At 39.6% G+C, this 19561-nt stretch overlaps 2 protein-coding genes across 5 annotated transcripts in view; one reads left to right on the top strand and one right to left on the bottom strand.

The window, feature by feature from the left end:
• LOC129698083 (anoctamin-7-like) overlaps nucleotides 1-2958 on the top strand; it is a 73832-nt gene extending 70874 nt beyond the window's left edge. The window contains exon 21 of the mRNA XM_055636950.1: nucleotides 2770-2958. The gene's annotated coding sequence lies outside the window, so the exon portion shown is untranslated. The remainder of the gene's footprint in view (nucleotides 1-2769) is intronic.
• The window catches only part of LOC129698081 (spermatogenesis-associated protein 13-like), a 108469-nt gene continuing 89560 nt past the window's right edge, over nucleotides 653-19561 (bottom strand). For all 4 annotated transcript variants that reach the window (XM_055636944.1, XM_055636946.1, XM_055636945.1 and 1 more), the window contains 5 exons: nucleotides 11710-11942; nucleotides 11204-11333; nucleotides 6483-6852; nucleotides 4017-4091; nucleotides 653-2421 (listed from right to left, as the gene is read on the bottom strand). In XM_055636944.1, coding sequence (XP_055492919.1) covers nucleotides 2240-2421; nucleotides 4017-4091; nucleotides 6483-6852; nucleotides 11204-11333; nucleotides 11710-11942 — 990 coding nt within the window. In that variant the 3' untranslated portion in view covers nucleotides 653-2239. The remainder of the gene's footprint in view (nucleotides 2422-4016; nucleotides 4092-6482; nucleotides 6853-11203; nucleotides 11334-11709; nucleotides 11943-19561) is intronic.

Genomic DNA, 19561 nt, shown 5'->3' with positions numbered 1-19561 from the left:
TCCAGAGATGCTACCTGTCCCGCTGAGTTACTCCAGCATTTTGAGTCTATCTTTGGTATAAACCGGCATCTGCAGTTCCTTTCTACACCTTACATTGAACAAATTGTCCATCAATATCTACTCACTTTCTCCAGATCAGAGATGTCTCTATGGGACAAGCAGACGGGGCCTAGTAACGCCTGAATTTTGTTGGATGCATGGCAATTTTTTTTTTCAATTCTAGGGTTCAAAGGTGTTTTTATTGTCACATGTGCAAATGCACAGTGAAAATCTTTTCCTACATACAGTCCAGTACAGTATTACCACACCCAAGCACATCCTCGATCAGCACAGTGTACAGAAATAGTCCACTGAACCCACAAACAAGGGGTGCCATGTTTTGGCACCATTGTCAAAGTCCAGTCAGCGGTCTGGATCTTACAAGCAGACAAGCACCAAACTTCACATTCCTTATCCAGATTCCTCTTTATCCAGGTTCACACCATTCAATTGTGTTATTAAAACAAAATGAAAAAGACCCTCTATTCCACAGGATGGCAATTCTATTCAAACAAAGTCACGAATCTTCTAATCATGCACTGGAACTTGCTGTTCGGGTAAAACCAGACTTGCATTAACACACTAACGAAGCAAAAATATTTACTGCTTGAAGTGAGAAAATCATATTTATTTCACCAAAATAAATGATTTTAGCAATTGTTTTTACTACATTAACTGCAGATAAATTACTTACTGCATCAATAAAAACCAAACAAGCTTAAAAATAGTTACATCAGCTATGTACATTTATGCTTTAAGTACTAATATTGTACATTGTCAATTGGTCATAAGAATGCACATAAACACATCCCAGCCATTACTATTATATGATAGTTAAATGTCACAAAAAGAAAACTAGTACTGGATACATACGCCCTCAGTATGTACAGACCAATTTGTATATATTGCAAATAATTTGGAAGTATCCAGTGACCAGACACTGTGAAATGAAGGGGAGAGCATTATATTGTTTTTAGATACTATGGCTAATGTACTTTAGTGCAGAAAACTAGTACTATAGCTTGATAATAACATGTCCCCTACATTCCTCTGTAACGTAAAAGATGCTTTTCAAAATGTTTTTGTTATAAATACATTTTTTAATGCCATTCAATTTTAAGGCATCACTTGCACAATAAATTAGTAAATAGTGAAAAAAACAAACATTGCTATTTTGTTTAAAGTATATTTTAAAGTCAAGACTTTATAAAATACTTGCAAAAAATTCATAATCCTGATAAGTTAGCTGTATCATCAGACCATCTATGGCTGGATTACATTTCCAGAAACATGAAGCAATTCCATAGCTGATATTGTATTCACCGAGACACATACTGAGTAGAATTGGGAGGCAATAGCATGGTTTTGGTGCTCACAGTTCATGCCATAATTACAATGATCACTAAAATAAAAACAAAGGCGATGAGTCTTGTGTGCTTGTTTTGGTATTCTTCTTGTGGAATGGTGAGAATTATATTTCCTTTCCATTGAGATTGCTGAGTTACATGCAGCAAGAGGAAGAACATTTCTATTGTGCTTTCAATGCAAGTAAACAATACATCTTAAGGCCTTGATAAGTTAAAAATATAATTCAGGCAAAAAATACTTTATTTCCCTTGAGATTAGCTGTTTTTGTGAAGGAATCCATCAGCAACTGTCTTTATTTAAAGCACATATAAAGTTTACGAACATGTGTTTATGTACATTTTGGTAACATGTCACACGGCAATAAAAGACTGGAAAAAAACCCTGACATTGAGCCAGGGCTTGTGATTTACCTCGGTTGGTACATGGACATTTTCATTTCTATAAAATATCAAGGCAAGTGATGTACCACATGATTAACTAACATATCTTGTACCAATGTAAAGATGGGAAAGGGTGAAGCTGTCCTCAATAATGGTGTCATTCATATTAAGGAAATATTTGCAAAATAACCTGCAATATATGTTAAACTATATTATCAATTCATCATGCAGTACATTTAGAACTGTTGTTTTTGGTGACTGCCTGCTTGCCTGGCTGATTAGTTATCAGAAAGACTTCAATAGTTCAATTGAGCAGTGCAGAGAGTAGAAGCACAATCTTGATTCGCACTTGATGGCTTTTCTTGTTCAACTATTTTCAGAATTGTCTTCCCACAACTGTCAATCTCTTGTGATTGATTTAGTTTTTAACCTCATCGAAACCAAATTCCTTTTCATTTCTTAAAGGAGGTTAATTTGCTAAAGCTGTGCCAGAATGGAGATGGTTTGCGTTTGGGCTCAGCCAGTGCAAAAACTTGTTGTTGGGGAATACTGGTAGGCACGGTGATGTGTCGCTGATGGAGTGGGTGAAGGGACTGGTGGAGAGGAGGAACAGAAAATCCGCTATAATTCAGTCCTAAAAGAGAGAAAACATAGAATGATATCGCACTATTAACAAAATGCTTAAATCATGAAGTGAACAAAAGGAATAACGTTACTATAATTATTCATGCATACACTGACAGCTAATGCCCTTTTAACCAAAAATTCAACTTTGCTATCCAAAAGATTCACCCTACTGAATATGTAGAGAGCATGCAGAAACCTAGTGACAAAAATGTCAAAAGCTCCAGAGTACATTCAGTTCAGTCTTCCATAGATTATATTAGATATTCTATTCATAACACAAATAGGGATTTCTGACATGAGTAAACCTATTCGAATATTCACCCTGGTCATTCCCTCTTCTCCACTCTCTCGTCAGGTTGAAGATACAAAGGCACCAACCACAAGATTCTGGAAGAGCTACTGCCCTGCTGTTCTCAGAGTACTGAACAGTCCTGCCATAACTTAGGGTGTAGTCCAGATCTTCCAACAGACTGAGCACTTTTCTCACTGCAGACTTTTAATCTGCACTTTCTGTAACTGTAAGGCTATTTTCTGCAAGACTTTATTCTGCACTCTGGTATGTTTTCTCTTTGCTCCATCATAAGTGTATGGCTTGATTATGTTCATGTCTAGTATGATTTTATTTGACTGGATAGCATGCAAACAAAGCTTTTCACTCACGTGCAGTACATGTAACAATAATAAACTAATAACAATACCAGTAGATCCTGATCATTTTATAGAAACAAGGATGGTTTCATGTCATGCTTGCTTTCATTTTCTTGAGAAAATTCTAAAATCGAAAATTTGATTTATTGGCTCTGTTGTTTCCAATAGCTCAACCTCATTATCACTGGCCTTCTCCGCAAAATATTGGGTTTTGGGTTAGTTTTGTTCCTTATTTTAAAATGGTAATAAAACTGCTTGATTACATTTTAACTCAAAGCACAAACAATTCATATTTTCTTTAGAAATGTATATTGTGTGAATGTTTTATGCAACACAAAATATAAATAACTTTTGTTGCAACATATCAACAAGATGTAGTGAGTCACCTACATGTAACGAGCCACTGTTTGAACAGCCTGGCACACACAGATGGAATCTGCTTCACGATTACTTCCCGACCAAAACAAAATGGGAGGAAATATAATGTGGAATTCCTCATTATACCTTTCGGCAGTCATAACTAGTCTACGAGATGCTCATTGGTTAGTTTTAGTTTTTCAGTTTATAGTTTATTGTCACGTGCACCAGGGTACAGGGAAAATCATTTGGTGCGTGCTAACCAGTCAGCGGAAAGACAATATATGATTACAATCGAGCCATCCACAGTGCACAGATACACGATACAGGGTATAACAGGAATAATGTTTAGTGTAAGATAAAGTCCAGTAAAATCCAATCAACGATAGTCCAAACGGCTCCATTGAGGTGGATAGTAGCTCAGGACCGCTCTCTACTTGTTGGTAGGATAGTTCAGTTGTGTACATTGTTTTGTTTTTGAAAGTATATACATTCAATACCATTATTTTTATGCAAAATTAAAAATAGAAGAATCTTACTAACATAAACCACTTCTGAAGTTCAATGAGATCTCAATACCTTTGTCTCTGAACCTACCCTTCATTTTCCCATGACTGGATTTTTTGGCATTTAACATAGCTTGTTTCTTCTGACTCTCTGCTATTTCAAATCCTGAAAGGTAATCAATACAAAAACAAAGGAGTTATTAAAATGTACTTTATAGATCATGTTGCACCAGGATGACATATAAGTATTCAGTGTAGGAGTGAAAGGAACATAAGTAACAACATAATTACATTCTGCAGCAATTTTTATTCCTGATCCTATTCAGCATTCATTCTTCATGAAGACAGTATATGTCCAGTCAGTGCACAAAAACGGGTGGAAGTAATGATAACTGTTATTAAATAATTAATATGATTAATGATCATCCTTCCAATTCTCCTTGCATGGAGGTGCTTCCCAGCATACATTCCACAGCATGAAAGGAACAGAAATTTGAATTTCTGATCCTCTCAGAGAGCCACAACGAAATATCACACTGTTACAGCAGGTTGCATGGAAGATATTTCTAATAACCTTCCAACATTCTCTAAACTAAATATTTATAATAATAATCAATGGATCAAACTCTCTATCTTATCACATCTAGTATTGATTGATAGTGGACAAACGAATAGCTAACAGGAGGTGATGGCTCCAAGGACATCCATCTTCTAATTGAAGGCAGGGTCCAGCAGGTGAGTGTTAAAGACAAGGCTGGAGTATTTGCAACCATATTCATCCAGAAGTGCCCAGTCGATGATCCCCAATATGTACAGCATCACAGAAGCCAGTCTTCAGCCAATTTTATTCATTCCCAGAGTATCAAGAAATGCTATGGATCCAGACCCATCTGTACTTGCACTCCAGAACTACATATCACTGTCTATATCTCTCCTTTCCCATATCCCTGTCTGAAGAAGGGTCTCGACTTGATACGCCGCCCATTCCTTCTCTCCAGAGATGCTGCCTGTCCCGCTGAGTTACTCCAGCTTTTTGTTTAAACCAGCATCTGCAGTTCCTTCTTACACATTTCGTCTACTAACTATTTTTTGTTTAGTTTAGATTAGAGATGCAGCATGGAAATACGTCCTTTGGCCCAATGAGTCCATGCTGACCATCGATCACCCGTCCACACTAATTCTATCTTATCCCACTTTCTCATCCACTCCCTACACAATCAGGGCAATTTTACAGTGGTCAATTAACCTACAAACCAATAGGAGATGGAACATGACACAAAAAGCTGGAATAACCCAGCGGGTCAGACAGCATCTCTGGAGAAAATTTAAGAGGTGATGTTGCGGGTTCAGACCATTTTTCAGATTGATTGTGGGGGGAAAGAGAAATGAGAAATATAGACAGTGATGTTGAAAGATATAGCACAAATGAATGAAAGGTATGAACAGGGCATTATTAGATGTGCGTGAGGTGAGAACAAGTTACAGACAATGAGATTCAACAAGACGACTTTGAAGCTGGTACAACTTGGGTGGAGGGAGGTAGGATGGAGAGAGAGGGGGGGACGCATGGGTTACTTGGAGTTAGAAAAATCAACATTCATACTACTGGGTTGTAAGCTGCAATATGAAATATGAGATGCTGTTCCTCCAATTTGCATTTGGCCTCACTCTGACAATGGAGGAGGCCTAGGACAGAAAGATCAGAAAGGCTCTTCCTTATCCATTTTACTTGTTACATCCTCAGAACATTCCAGAAGATTAGTCAAGCATGATTTCCCCTTCATAAATCCATGCTGACTTTGACCAGTCCTGTCACTGCTTTCCAAATACGCTGTTACAACATCGTTAATAATCGACTCTCTTCTTTACTCGGGGCATTGAATACAGAGGAATGGAGATTGTGCTCCAATTTTATAAAACCTTGTTCAACCTCAGCTGGAGTAATGCTTGCAGTTCTGGTTACCGTCCCATAGGAAAGATGTGACAGTGTCAGAAGGGATGCAGAATACATTCACCAGGATGTTGCCTGGGATGGAGCAGTTCACTTAAGTAAAGCTAGGTATGTTCTCTCTAGGGCAAAGGAGACAGACTCAGTATCACTTAGAATGCACTGCTTGTGAGAGTGGTGTAAACAGAGTCTAAAGAAGGGCCCCAACCCAAAACGTCACCCATCCTTTTTCTCCAGAGATGCTGCTTGACTCACTGAGTTACTTCAGCATTTAGTATCTGTCTAAGCTAGATCACTGTCGGCATTTAGGCAGTGTATAGATGGGCTCTTAAATTAACTAGGTATAGAAGGCTATGGATCAAGTGCTGGGAAAAGAGTTGAATATGTATAGGTGACCACTGGTCGGCATGGTTGAGCAGGGCCTAATGGCATGTTTCCACACTGGTTCAATTACTCAAAAATTAAGGGGAATTTGATTGCTCGGTGAGTCAGCATGGATTCAAAAGGCTGAAATTGCCTCCTGCTGTGACATAAAGAAATAAGAAAATGTGGAAAGTAATCAATTATATTACTATTTATCCTCAATTAAAGTTCAGAAACGAAACATACCCATTTCTTTATCCTCGTCTACTCTTTTCCTTTCGTCTATACATGCCTGCAGCCATCGTTGTTTGTCTTCTGGCTTTTTGGCACAAAATAGGTGGACTTCCTCTGTTGGACTTTTCAATTTAAAGCCATTTTTTATGTGAATGTTAAAATCTTTGTCTTTGCCATCCTCTACATCCACTGCTTTTATTTCATCCATGTCGATGTGGCCATTGTAATACAACATATCTCGTCTCAGCATATCTTTTTTACAGAGAATCAATTGATGGTCAAAAAGAAATAAAGTCCTCTGTTGGCTCTTTCCTTGGTTTGAGATTTTAGTCAACTCTCCAGAATGGATCAATTCTGAACTTCTAGTTAAAGCATCTTGTCCCTGAAAAAACAATGGAAAATGGCTTGAAATAGAATAGCTAAACAGGCTTGGGCCATTTAATGCCTCATAAACATCTTGTATATTTGTGCACCATATATCTTAACAGGATCAAAAGTCTATCGATCGCAGATTTAAAATGAACAAATAACCTGTAAGTAATTGCATGTGGAAAGGCATTCCAAACTAAAAATGTTTTTGAATTTCACGTATGAAAGAAATTCTATGTCCTTCAAAGCTCGAATCCTCAAACAACTAAAAGCGTGATTTTCTCCATCTCTTTTTCCAATCCATTCTCATCAATAGCTTAAAAACTTTGAATTCCTTTGTCTTCTGAATTTCAAAAAACATACCTGTACATGTAAAATATATATATAATCTCTCCTTATAATTTAACTGAAGGTGATAAGGTAACTAAGTAATAAATCCAGGCAGCACAGTGTCATAGCAGTGGAGTTGCTGCCTTACAGTGCCAGAGAAGTGGGTTTGATCCTGACTATGGATGCTATCTGTACAGAGGTTGTACATTCTCCCTGTGAGTTTGTACGTTATCCCTGTGACTGCGTGGGTTTTCTCCGGGTGCTCCGGTTTCCTCCCACATTCCAAAGAGGTGTAGGTTTGTGGGTTAATAGGCTTCTGTAAATTGTCCCTAGGGTATGTCGGATAGAACCTGTGTATGGGTGATTACTGGTCGGCACAGACTCAGTAGTCCGAAGGGCCTGTTTCCACGCTGTATCTCTAAACTAAACAATACTATAAGGCAACAAGTGAATCTTCCGGCATAGATCTGAAATGTCCCTTATTCGTGTCCTCCAGGGATGCTGCCTGTCCCACTGGGTTACCCCAGCACTTGATGGTTTATTAAACATTGCGAATCTTTACATTAAACTGTCCAGAACAATGCACAGTTATTCAAATATGATCTTACCATGAAAGGGCAGAAATTGCTGGAGTAACTATGAAGAACATGTATAGGAGACATTTCGGGTTGGGACCCTTCTTCAGGGTCCATGTGCCCCAGCAATGCTAACCTGACCTGCTGAGTTACGCAAGCACTTTGTGTCTTTTTTAATCTGAGAGTTATAGTGGTATGTCCTTCAAGGCTGATATGCCAACATATATTGAAAGGCGTTTTTGTCCAATTGCTTTCTCTGTTTCTATGATAAAGGGCAGCATTGCATTATCCTTTTTCAATTATTCCCTTTGCTTGTCCATAACATTTTAAAGAACTACAAAAGATAGAGCCTCAACTCCCTTCGAACATCCAATGATTTTTTACATTTTGCTATTTAGAAACTACCCCTTCTAGATTCAAAATGGACAATCCCACATTTCTTTACACTGCAATTATCAAGCTATATTTAGCTATGTGTTTTATGTAAATGAATACCTCAGTAATTGTATACTACCTTCACAATTTATTGAATCAGCATTGAAAGATGTGATTGGAACTTGACACCTTCCAAACTTTCTGTTCTTTTCTTTTCATCTGAACCATTGGAGATCACCTGAGGCCTTCACTGACCTCATGAGGTTCACTCTTGGGAGGGTTCAACAGAGTTCACAAAGCCTTCGATTCCATAGAGACATTACAGCTGCCAATTGTTCCAATATAACAATTATAAATAAAGCAACTGAGATACCAGCAAACAGTTAAAACATTGCAAAGATAAAATAGCAGACGCATTATTTTCATGATCGGCAAATATGTTCAAACAAACCTGGACATTTCATACACATAGCAAGCATAAAATGCCAATGCATCTGCCCCCTTGTGGGATTCACCAATGAGTCTAGTGGATGAGGGCTGACCTGCTGCGAGGTGAAGAAAGCCATGGTGTATGAAATGATCTTGTTTATTTAAATGTGTTTGCCAATTCTGCAAATAAAGCGTTATTTTGCTTCTTAATGTTTTACTTATTTGCTGGTATCTCAGGCGTTTCACGTTAATGTTTTATAATTAAAAATATTAAAGCATTTCAAAATGCATTTGAAATTTTCAAATGACGGGTGGGCTGAGTCAGTTCATCTAGCTGGTGGGCACTGCAGTCTGAAGAAGGGTCTCAATGCATAGTTACCTATTCATTTTCTCCGCAAAAAGTCACCTATTCATTTTCTCCGGAGATGCTGCCTGACCTGCTGAGTTACTCCACCTTTTTGTGTCTATGAACATTTATATGCCAATCATATTAAAGTGAGGTGATTTCTGCAGCAATGCACAATATAAATATAAACTCTAGTATTTACTTAGTGTCTGTGTGACCTCTCTTGAACACTTTATGTTCTGGAATTCCTCTCTAACAGCCACTATCGCAATGAATTGTTTTTTTGCATCCAACCTTTCTCCTGCCAAACAATTCGCTACTAATTTACACGTGCAAAAAAACCCTAACTGATAAGTAATTTAACAGGGCAAACAGAATAAGATTCTCCAGGAAAAGTAAGAAGAGAATTGAATGGTAACCTCCAGTATCTGTATCAGATCCGTTGCTGTGCACAAGTAATAAATCTAAGTAACCCATTCCTACTTAAACAAGCAGTCATCATGGGTGACTGCAGTTATCCTGGGTGACTTTAATCTACATATAGATTGGGCCAACCAAATTGGTGGCAGCACGGAGGAGGATTTCCTGGAATGTATACGGGATGGTTTTTTAAACCAATATGTAGAAGACCCAACTAGAGAGGACAGGCTGGGTATTGTGTAATGAGGAAGGATTAGTTAACGATCTTGTTGTGCAAAGCCCCTTGGGCAACACTGACCAGAATATGGTGGAATTCTACATTAGGATGGAACACAGTTTAATTCAGAGACTGGGGTCCTGAACTTAAAGAATGGAGACTTGGAAGGTATGACAGGAATTGGCTAGGACAGACTGGCAAATTATACTTAAAGGGTTGAGGGTAGAGATGCAATGGCAAAGATTTAAAGACCGCATGGATGAACCCCAGAAATTGTTCATCCCTGTCTGGTGAAAAAATAAAACGGGGAAGGCGGCTCAACCGTGGCTAACGAGGGAAATCAAGGATAGTGTTGAATCCAAGGAAATGCAATGTAAATGGCCAGAGGAAGCAGCAAACTGGAAGACTGGGAAACATTTAGAATTCAACAGCGGAGGACGAAAGGGTTAATTAAGAGGGGGTGGGGGGAGAGCATGAAAGAAAGCTTGCGGGGAATATAAAAACTGACTGAAAGCTTCTTTACATATGCAGAAAGGAAAAGATTAGTGAAGACAAATGTAGGTCCCTTACAATCAGATGCAAGTGAATTTATAATGGGAAACAAGGAAATGGGAGAACAGTTAAGCAAGTACTTTGGTTCTGTCTTCACTAAGGATGACATAAAGCTGGGTGGCAGTGTGAGCTGCAATGAGGATGCTTTGAGGCTGCAGAGGGTGATAGGTTGGGTGTGGGCAGATGCATAGCAGATGCAGTATAATGTGGATAAATGTGAGGTTATCCACTTTGGTGGCAAGAACAGGAAGGCAGATTATTATCTGAATTGTGTCAGATTCGGAAAAGGGGAGGTGCTACGAGACCTGGGTATGCTTGTACATCAGTCACTGAATGTAAGCATGCAGGTACAGCAGGCAGTGAAGAAAGCATGTTGGCCTTCATTGCAAGAGGATTTAAGTTTAGGAGCAAGGCGGTCCTACTCACTGTTGGAGAGACCACACCTGGAGTATTGTGTGCAATTTTGATCTCCTAATTGTGTGCACCTATTGTGCGTACCTTTGGTCTCCTAAAGAAGGACATTATTGCTATTGAGGGAGTGCAGTGTAGGTTCACCAGGTTAATTCCCAGGATGGCGGGACTGGCATATAATGAAATAATGGGTTGACTGGGCTTGTATTCACTGGAATTTTGAAGGGTGAGAGGGAACCTTATAGAAACATATAAAATTCTTAAAGGATTGGACAGGCTTGATGCAGGAGAAATGTTCCCGATGTTAGGGGAGTACAGAACCAGAGATCACGGTTTAAGAATAAGGGGAAGGCCATTTAGGACTGAGATGAGGAAAAATTCCTTCACCAAGAGAGTTGTGAATCTGTGGAATTCTCTGCCACAGAAGGCAGTGAAGGCCAATTCATTGGATGTTTTAGATTTAGCTCTTAGGGCTAAAGGAATTAGATTTAGCTCTTAGGGCGAAAGGAATTAAGGGATATGGATAAAAAGCAGGTTCATGGTACTGATTTTAGATGATCAGCCATGACCATATTGAATGGCGGTGCTGGCTCGATGGGCCGAATGGCCTACTCCTGCACCTATGTTTCTAAGATTGAGTGCGGAATTATTAGATCAATTTACATGAACCAAAGCAGTTCAAAACACAGCTAAGAAAAGTAAAACCCACCTCCCAATTTACAATGGAGACTTGCCACTGAGCAATCTTTTCTATATTTTCTAATCGCCTTTTCCTTTCGTTAATCAGATGTGCCACGTTCTTCATGGCCTCATAGGCAGCACTGATGCTCTCATAATCACTGCAAAAGAGAAGAAAGCTGGGTTAATCTTCAGCTGTAGATTTATCAGAGCTCTGTGAAATCCATTAAACTCAACGTAAAACAAGAAGACATTCAATAATAAAAACAAAGAATGGTGGAGATACTCAGCCGGCCACTGTGGAGAGAGAAGCAAAGTCAACATTTCAGGTTGATACTTTTCATCAGGCAATAAAGCTACTGGAAAATTACAGGTTATAAGAGAAATAACGAACAGGATTTATATGTTCCAAAAATATGCTCGGATTGTAAACATTTTATGCATGTTTTGTCACCGACAGAAGTATCAACATAAATTACCTTCTACCGTTATTTATAGGTAATATGGTTAACATATTTAGAGTTTGGATTCTCATACCTGTGATCTGGGGTGGTGTATTTGAGCAATTCAGCAAGCTGGAGTGGGTATTTACAAATCTTCTGCACTGGAGTTAGAAGGAAGCCATCAATTGCAATGTCAATCATCTGTTGAAGCAGTCGACAAGCCTCAAAAAAGTGCCGATATTTACTTTGCTTCATTAGTTTAACTAGCTCGAGACATGCACTGGAATGATTGTTGCAATATTCAGAGTATATCCCAAACTCGGCATGCTGTAAAGAAGAAAATATTTGAATGGGCAAAACATTAATGTCTACATTTTCTGTTAGTTTCAGCTTAAAATTACTTGATCAAATTTCAGAGCTGCTCTGCTTCTTTTGCACAGATAAAAATGTTGATTTTAACACTTTTAAAATCACACTCTCACACACACACACACACATTTCATTTGTGCAAAAGAAGCAGCAGCTCTGAATTTTGATTAGGTAAATGCGTGCGCGCGCACACAACACAGTATTTGCGTTTTGAGTTTACATTAGATAGTTTCCCCCAAGTATAGTGCAACTGCGGAACTATTTCATAAACAATTGGCATGCGTGTACCAACATATCCAACTACATAATCACACAATACCAGGAAAATGCTATGGAGCACAATTTGCATTGATTTATTATCTTTTACAGAGCAAAACCCGCTAAGGGGCAGATTTGGAGAGTTATCATCCGGTGCTGCATTGGAAGATGATTTTAAAATGTGCTCTAAAAGAGGAAAGGATTAGGGAAATAAAAAGTAGCAAGGCTCAGGGAGGGAATATCCTTAGCATAAGCAGCTTTATAATGGAACAATTTAAAATACAGTTTGAACAAGAGGCTACAACATAGATCACTGATTGCAAACGGTTGTAGAACGAGGCTGGTGAGCAAACCTAGTGAAATTTTGCAGCCCTGTGAGATAGGATGTGTAGCTGAACATTCAAATTCAATACGAACAGTCACGTACTTCAGAACGGTTATCAGAGAAAGAGATAGAATGGCAATTATAGAAAGGATTTTATTGCAGAGACCAAAACCAATGGCTTTGGTCATTCATACATTCAATCAGGAGGAAGCTTTATGTGTTTAAAAGGGATGTTGGACAAGCAGCCTGACAATTTAAGGGAAAATAGGTGAGTGAGAGGATGTCAATATCATATCCATAGACAAACGTAGAAACAAAGAACTGTAAATGCTGGTTAATGCACGCAAGGACACAAAGTGCTGGAGTAACTCAGCGGGCCAGGCAGCATCTCTGGATAATATGACGGAAGAAGAGTCTCAAACCAAAACGTCACCTGTCCATGTTCTCCAAGGTGGCTACCTGACCTGCTGAGTTATTCCAGCACTGTGTTATATACATGGAACCTGAGATTGGTTGTGACTACTAAAGGCAGCATGTATCTGAGGGAGGAAGATCCTTGGGAATAACTAAAGCAACAGTGTGGGAATTAATTGTTACTGGTGGAGGTTTTTTGGACTAAAAATAGATAAATGTGGAACCAGGTGGTGTAGTTTGTAGTTTACACAACAAGGCTACAGAGGAAGCTTTGAAGCTTAGGCGGAGGGGATATGTTTGTTTTCCTTCCCCTCCCCAAAACAAAAGCTTGGCTATATTGGCTCTTTTGTTTCCTCTCTCCTTATCTGTCTCAACATATCAGTCGTTATCTATCAAATCCACCTTGAACCTCTACCCATGGTGCCATCTTTCCATCATCTCTCTCCTCACCCTAGTCCCACCTGTCATGTGCCAGTCCCTGCCTCACCCTTTATACTGGCTATCTCCCCTCTATACCCAATCCCCGGTGCAAAGTCTCAACACAAAATGTTTACCATCCTTCTGTCTCCACATATGCTACCTGACACGCCGAGTTCCTCCAGCCCTTTGTTTTTTGCTACTATGAAAAAAAACTTCAAGATTCAAGATTCAATTCAATTCAATTCAATTCAACTTTAATGCCATCGCACAAATACAAGTATCAGTACAACGAAATGCAGTTTTGCGTCAGTCCGTAGTAGTTGTACATAAAGAGAAAAAAAACAAGAAAAAAATAGAAAGAGAGAAGATACAGAATAATCAGGAAATACAGAATGATTAAACAAAGGGGGACGGAGGGACCAGAGAAATCTATCGTCGGGACTCCGAGTTCAGCAGTGTGATTGTGTTGTTATAGAAGCTTTTCCTCATCCTGCTGGTACGTGACCTGAGGCTCCTGTACCGCCTCCCTGATGGGAGGAGGGCAAACAGTCCATGGTTGGGGTGTGAGGGGTCTTTGATGATCTTCCCAGCCCGTCTCAGACACCGTTTTCGGTGGAGGGCATCCATGGCAGGGAGCGGGGCACCGATGATGTGCTGCGCGGTTTTCACCACCCGTTGTAGTGCTTTCCTGTCCGCAGCAGTGCAGCTGCTGTACCATACCGTGAAGCAGGTGGTCAGGATACTCTCTATGGTACAGTGGTAAAAGTTGGTCAGGATCTGGGGGGACAGGTGGGCTTTCTTGAGCCTCCTAAGGAAGTAAAGGCGCTGCTGTTTACAAGCGACATTTATTGTCACATGCACCAATTGGCACAGTGAAATTTGGTGTCACCATACAGCCATACGAATAAAAAAAAGAACACAGAACACGAAAGTCTTTAACATAAACATCCCCACACAGCGGAACCACACTGTGAAGGAAGGCACCAAAGTTCAGTCATCCTCGATGTTAAAGCAGCAGGCCCAACACTCCAGAGCTTCAACACGGCGATCCTCAGTAAGGCATCGCCCGCCTCGCGATGAATCCAATGCTGCACCGCTGCTGAAGCTCTGGTCGGTCTCCGGCAGGAAAGGCCGCGCCAATCCAGTTGGTAGGCCGCAAGGGGGGGCGGCGAGGATGTGACTCGGAGAATAGTCGGATCCTCGCCAAGATGGGAAACAGTTTCCCCCTTACCCTACCCACCTCCCCCACATAAATATACAAGGAAACTCCAACACATGCTTTTTAAACAAAATTTAAAAAAGATGGATAAACAGACAGACTGTAGGCAGAGGCTGCCATCATGCGGCGCCCCTAGTGGAATGATTTTATTCATGTATCACTTCACTGGAAATCTTGGATTTCTGTTTAACAAATAAATTACATATGGAAGTTGTAAAATGTTGAACCAAAATATATCCGGGTCATAAAGGAAATTTTGGTTAGTTATTATTATTTTGAGTAGAAATTGAAATGTTGCCACATTTTAACAACACTCTGATTTTTTTAATGTAATTTCAGTTTTACAGATGATGAATGTACAGGAGGAGCAGAACAGTTGATCCAATAGCATAGAATAGAATGCCTTTTTGTTGTCATTCAAACAAACAAAGGTTTGAACAAAATTTTGTTCCCTGCAGTCATAACAGTAGCAATGTTACAAAATTTTGAGATTTAAAAAATCAAGTCTGCAATTTATCCCATCAGATAAAGCATAACAATAAGTTTAATTTGACACCAAATTCACTTTCATATCTCAAGTATTAAAAAAGTTATGACCATTTTCATACTCGGAAATTAGCATCTTGTTCCCTATTGATTTTCAATGGACATTACAAAAAAGCTGTGATCTTGGATAGTCAAACGCCCATTTCTTAAGGAAAGATTAACATTTTTAAATAGCCTAAGTGTCCAAAGATTATTCACAAATAATTCACAATATAACATGATTTTTATATCTAATTTACATTAATTTATAGGCCAAATGGAAGGAATTTAGTGTTCAATTGCTGTAAATAAATGCCCATTTAAATCGGCTTTCTAGTGGGTTCATGTGGAACGCGCTGGTTTAGAATGTTGACAGCGTGCTGGATTAGTGCCCTCAAATGCCGAGAAAAATACTGCGGGATATAAAAAGCCCAAAATGAACTATTCGTTATAGATAATTTGATATTCAGGGTTATATATATGCCCCATTTAATGTAAAAATAAGGTACATACCTTTAATTGTTTGCTTTATAAAACCCTGGGGCTGCGAGAGGTTGCGAAATCAGAGAGTAATTTTAAAACTATTATAACTATATTATCGAGGCCTATAAAACTAATAATACCTTTTGCGACCGGGTCTTGCAGCGATTTTTCGTTAATGATTTACTAGGCTGAACATGTGCGATTAGTACAGCCTAGTAAAAATCGCGTTTTAAACCCGCCCCCTCCAAACAGCGCCAAAATCGCCGACATGGCTGAGGGCAGATTCCCAATGACGATTCAGGTAGGTTTTGTAACATACCTAATAACAGCAAAATAAAACCTCACACAGTTAACACAGTTTCACACAAACATCCATCACAGTGAATCTCCAAACACCTCCTCACTGTGATGGAAGGCAGAAGTCTTAACTCTTTCCTGTTCTTCTCCCGCCGCCAGGCAGTCAAACTGCTGCGTCGAGGTGATCGAGGCTCTTGATGTTAAAGCCCCCGGCGGGCGATGGTAAGTCCCGCGGCCGATTAATCCGCGCCGGGCGATGAAAAACCCTGTGAATGGCCGATTCAAACCCCGCGATTTGGGGCGGGTAAAGATGCTATTGCGGGAGCTCCCGAAAATCGGTCTCCTACCAGGGACTTGCGAGCTCCCGATGTTAACGTCCACAGGGCCTGCGGCCGAATCCTCCGAAGCTCCGAAGTTGGGTCACAGCCACAGCGCCACCACAGCCTCCGAAGTCAGGCAGCTCTGTGATGGCAAGTCCACAGGCTCTGCGACAGGAGCCCTGAAGGTCGATTCCAGTTGGAGGCCGCCAGCTGCACGATGTTAGGCCTCAGCGAAACAGAGACACGACAAGGAAAAGGGTCGCATCCTCGTTCAAGACAGAGATTAAAATAGTTTCCCCCATCCCCAACATATACACAACTAAAAATAAACCAAAAACATACCCCTAACAAGACAAAAAAAAAGACAAAAAGAAAAAAAGACAGACCGACTGCAGACGAGCCGCAGCTGCTTAGGCAGCGCCGCCACTTTCCTGGTTAATGGGGTTTGTGTCTTTACTGAACGTGATTTTTTTTTTTAATTCGGGAGGGTGTCAGTACTGGTTAAAAGATGAAAGAATTGAACTAAAGAATTAGGGGCAATCGCATTGTTGGAAATATACCATAGAGTTCCAAATAGTCCAAGGGAGATAGAGAAGATATGAAGACAATTTTCTAACAACTGAGAAGCACTAGAACATTAATAAAGAGGAATTTCAATGACCTTATTGGCTGGGGTACAGTCAGTATACAGGGTATAGGGGATGTGGAAATACTAAATTGCTTTCAGGAAAACTTTTAAGAGTGTTTATCAAGTCCTAAAAGAAGTGCAATTCTGTATTTAATTTTACAGAATAAAGGGCAGGCAAGTGGAAACATAAGAGTGGAAGATTAATTTTGCATTCGTGATATTTTAGATCAGGTTAGATTCGGTATATCTATGGAAAATAAATAAAAGAAAATATAATCTAAATAGTCCTCGACAGCTCTACCAGCTGCGTCACTGTGTCACCCACAATTTAGATTATTTTCCAAAGATGTACAGGTTGTAGGTTAATTGGCTTCTGTAAATTGCCCCTAGTGTGTAGGATGCAAAAAGTGGGATGGTTGGTGTTGACTTGGTGGGCTGAAGGGCCTGTTTCTATGCTGTATCTCTAAATTACACTGAACTATACCCTCCATGCACCTGTCCATTTCCAGCATTTTCCATTTTTATTTGAGACTTTCAGCATTTGCAGGTTTTTTCTTGATTCCTAATTTCTTGCTGATATATTTAACATTAATTACTATGATTTTGATTTGAACACTGTGAATTAAACTTTAAAAGAATTAGACAGGTACATGGTTTAGAGAGCGATATGGCACAAATGCAGGCAAATGGGACCAGCTTAGATGGGACATCTTGGTCAGCATGGACATGTTGGGCCGAAGGGCCTGTATCCGTGATGCAAGACTCTAATTCTTCCATCTACTACTTCAAATACTAGAGAGCATAGCTCTAAAGTGAGAGGAAAACAGTTTAAAGAGATGTGCAAGTTGTTGGGGTTTTTTTTACACACAGGTGTGGTGGGTGCCTGGATGTGCTGCCAAGGATGGTGGTGGAGGTATATACGGTAGTGGCACTTAGGAGACTTTTGGAAAGGCACATGGATATGCAGGGAATTGAGGGATATTAATTATGTGCAGGCTGATAAAAGTTGGTCTTGACATTGTGGGCTGAAGAACCTTGTTACTGTTCTGCATTGCTTTATGTTTTATCTATGTCAAGTCATTTGGAAATGGGTATGGCTTTGGGCTCAACTCGTACACTCTACTGAGCAAATAAACAGATGTGTACCATAAGGATATGCATGGGTAGATAGAGATCAGTGACAAATCGCCTACCTAGCCTGCCCACTACAGAAGGGAAATAGAATCGTCTAAAAGGGAAGGTTTTGTGCTCATATTTTTGCCTGTACTTTCACATGGGAGGCTGACCTCCAAGGTTCAAGACTATGCATTTTTTAAATATTAAACTAGCAGCTGAAGTGTTTGTTCATCGTGCCCGCTCAACAATTGGCATTGCTGCTGCTTATTTTTAATCACTACTAAAGCAGAAAATGAAAGGAAACTCCAGAGGTTAATTAGTCATCTCCACTGATAAATAAATTCTGATGAATAAACGGTTTGTATTAACTAAATCTTCACAGGGGATACAGCTCTAAATTTGGAATCCCATCAGAGAATTTGGAGAGTGTTTAAGAAGGAACTGCAGATGCTGGAAAATCGAAGGTACACAAAAATGCTGGAGAAACTCAGCGGGTGCAGCAGCATCGATGGAGCAAAGGAAATAGGCATCTATGGAGCGAAGGAAATAGGCAACGTTTCTCTGAAGAAACCCTTCTTCAGAGAATTTGGAGACATAGTTTGAAGGAATTAGATTTTTTTCCCCCCAGAGAGATGTCTCCAGTTTAATCACCAGATTGCCTGCACATTAATTTATCTGAACCAAGCTTGTCTTCAGGAATTACGACAACCTTCTATCCTGTCTATTTATACCATAAGCAATTATAGCGTAAACCTGTAAATAGAGGTGTCATCACTGTGACAAACTATATATTACATACAATTTTAGTTTAAAAAATCCATTAATTGTTTTAAACCTCAACATTACATAATTCACTTTTTGATGTTGAGGCAGAAAAAAAAAATCAGATCATAAGACATAGAATTAGCAGAATTAGGCCATTTGGCCCATTGGCTGATCTATTTTCCCTCAGCTCCATTTCCCTGCCTTTACCCTGTAACCTTTGACACCCTTACCTACCAATTTCCGCTTTAAACATACCCAATGACAGCCTCCAAAACCATCTGTGGCAATAAATTCCACAGATTCATCACGCTGTGGCTAAAGAAATTCCTCCTCATCTCCAATTTAATTTATAAATGATCACATACGTCAGTAGGTTTACCTGAATATTATTATTGAGGGAATGGTAGTGGCAAAGTAATAAAACTACCAGACATGTAATCTTGCGGCCACAAATAACAATACACGGACTTGAGTTCAAATCTCACCTTGGCAACTGTAGAATTTAAATTCAGTTAATAATCTGTAATTAAAAAAAACAGCACCAGATTGTTGTAAAAACTCCCAGCTTGATCATATGGATTCCATATGGATCACAGGTCATATAATGCCATTCATAGCCAGGCCGTGACTCGAGGCCCATAAATGCGCTTGACTGTTAAATGCCTTTTGGAATGCAACAGCCAAGAAACCACACCAACTTTCTTAGGAGTCTGAGGAAAATCGGCATGTCTCCAATGAAACTAACAAACTTTTAGAGATGCATCACAGAAGGCATATGGTCGGTTTCATTACAGCTCGGTTTGGGAA

The sequence above is a fragment of the Leucoraja erinacea genome, chromosome 6 (genome assembly GCF_028641065.1).
Source record: "Leucoraja erinacea ecotype New England chromosome 6, Leri_hhj_1, whole genome shotgun sequence".
In the NCBI taxonomy this organism is placed as follows: domain Eukaryota; kingdom Metazoa; phylum Chordata; class Chondrichthyes; order Rajiformes; family Rajidae; genus Leucoraja; species Leucoraja erinaceus.
Note: the sequence above shows the minus strand (reverse complement) of the source record. Positions and strands in the feature narration are given on the sequence as shown.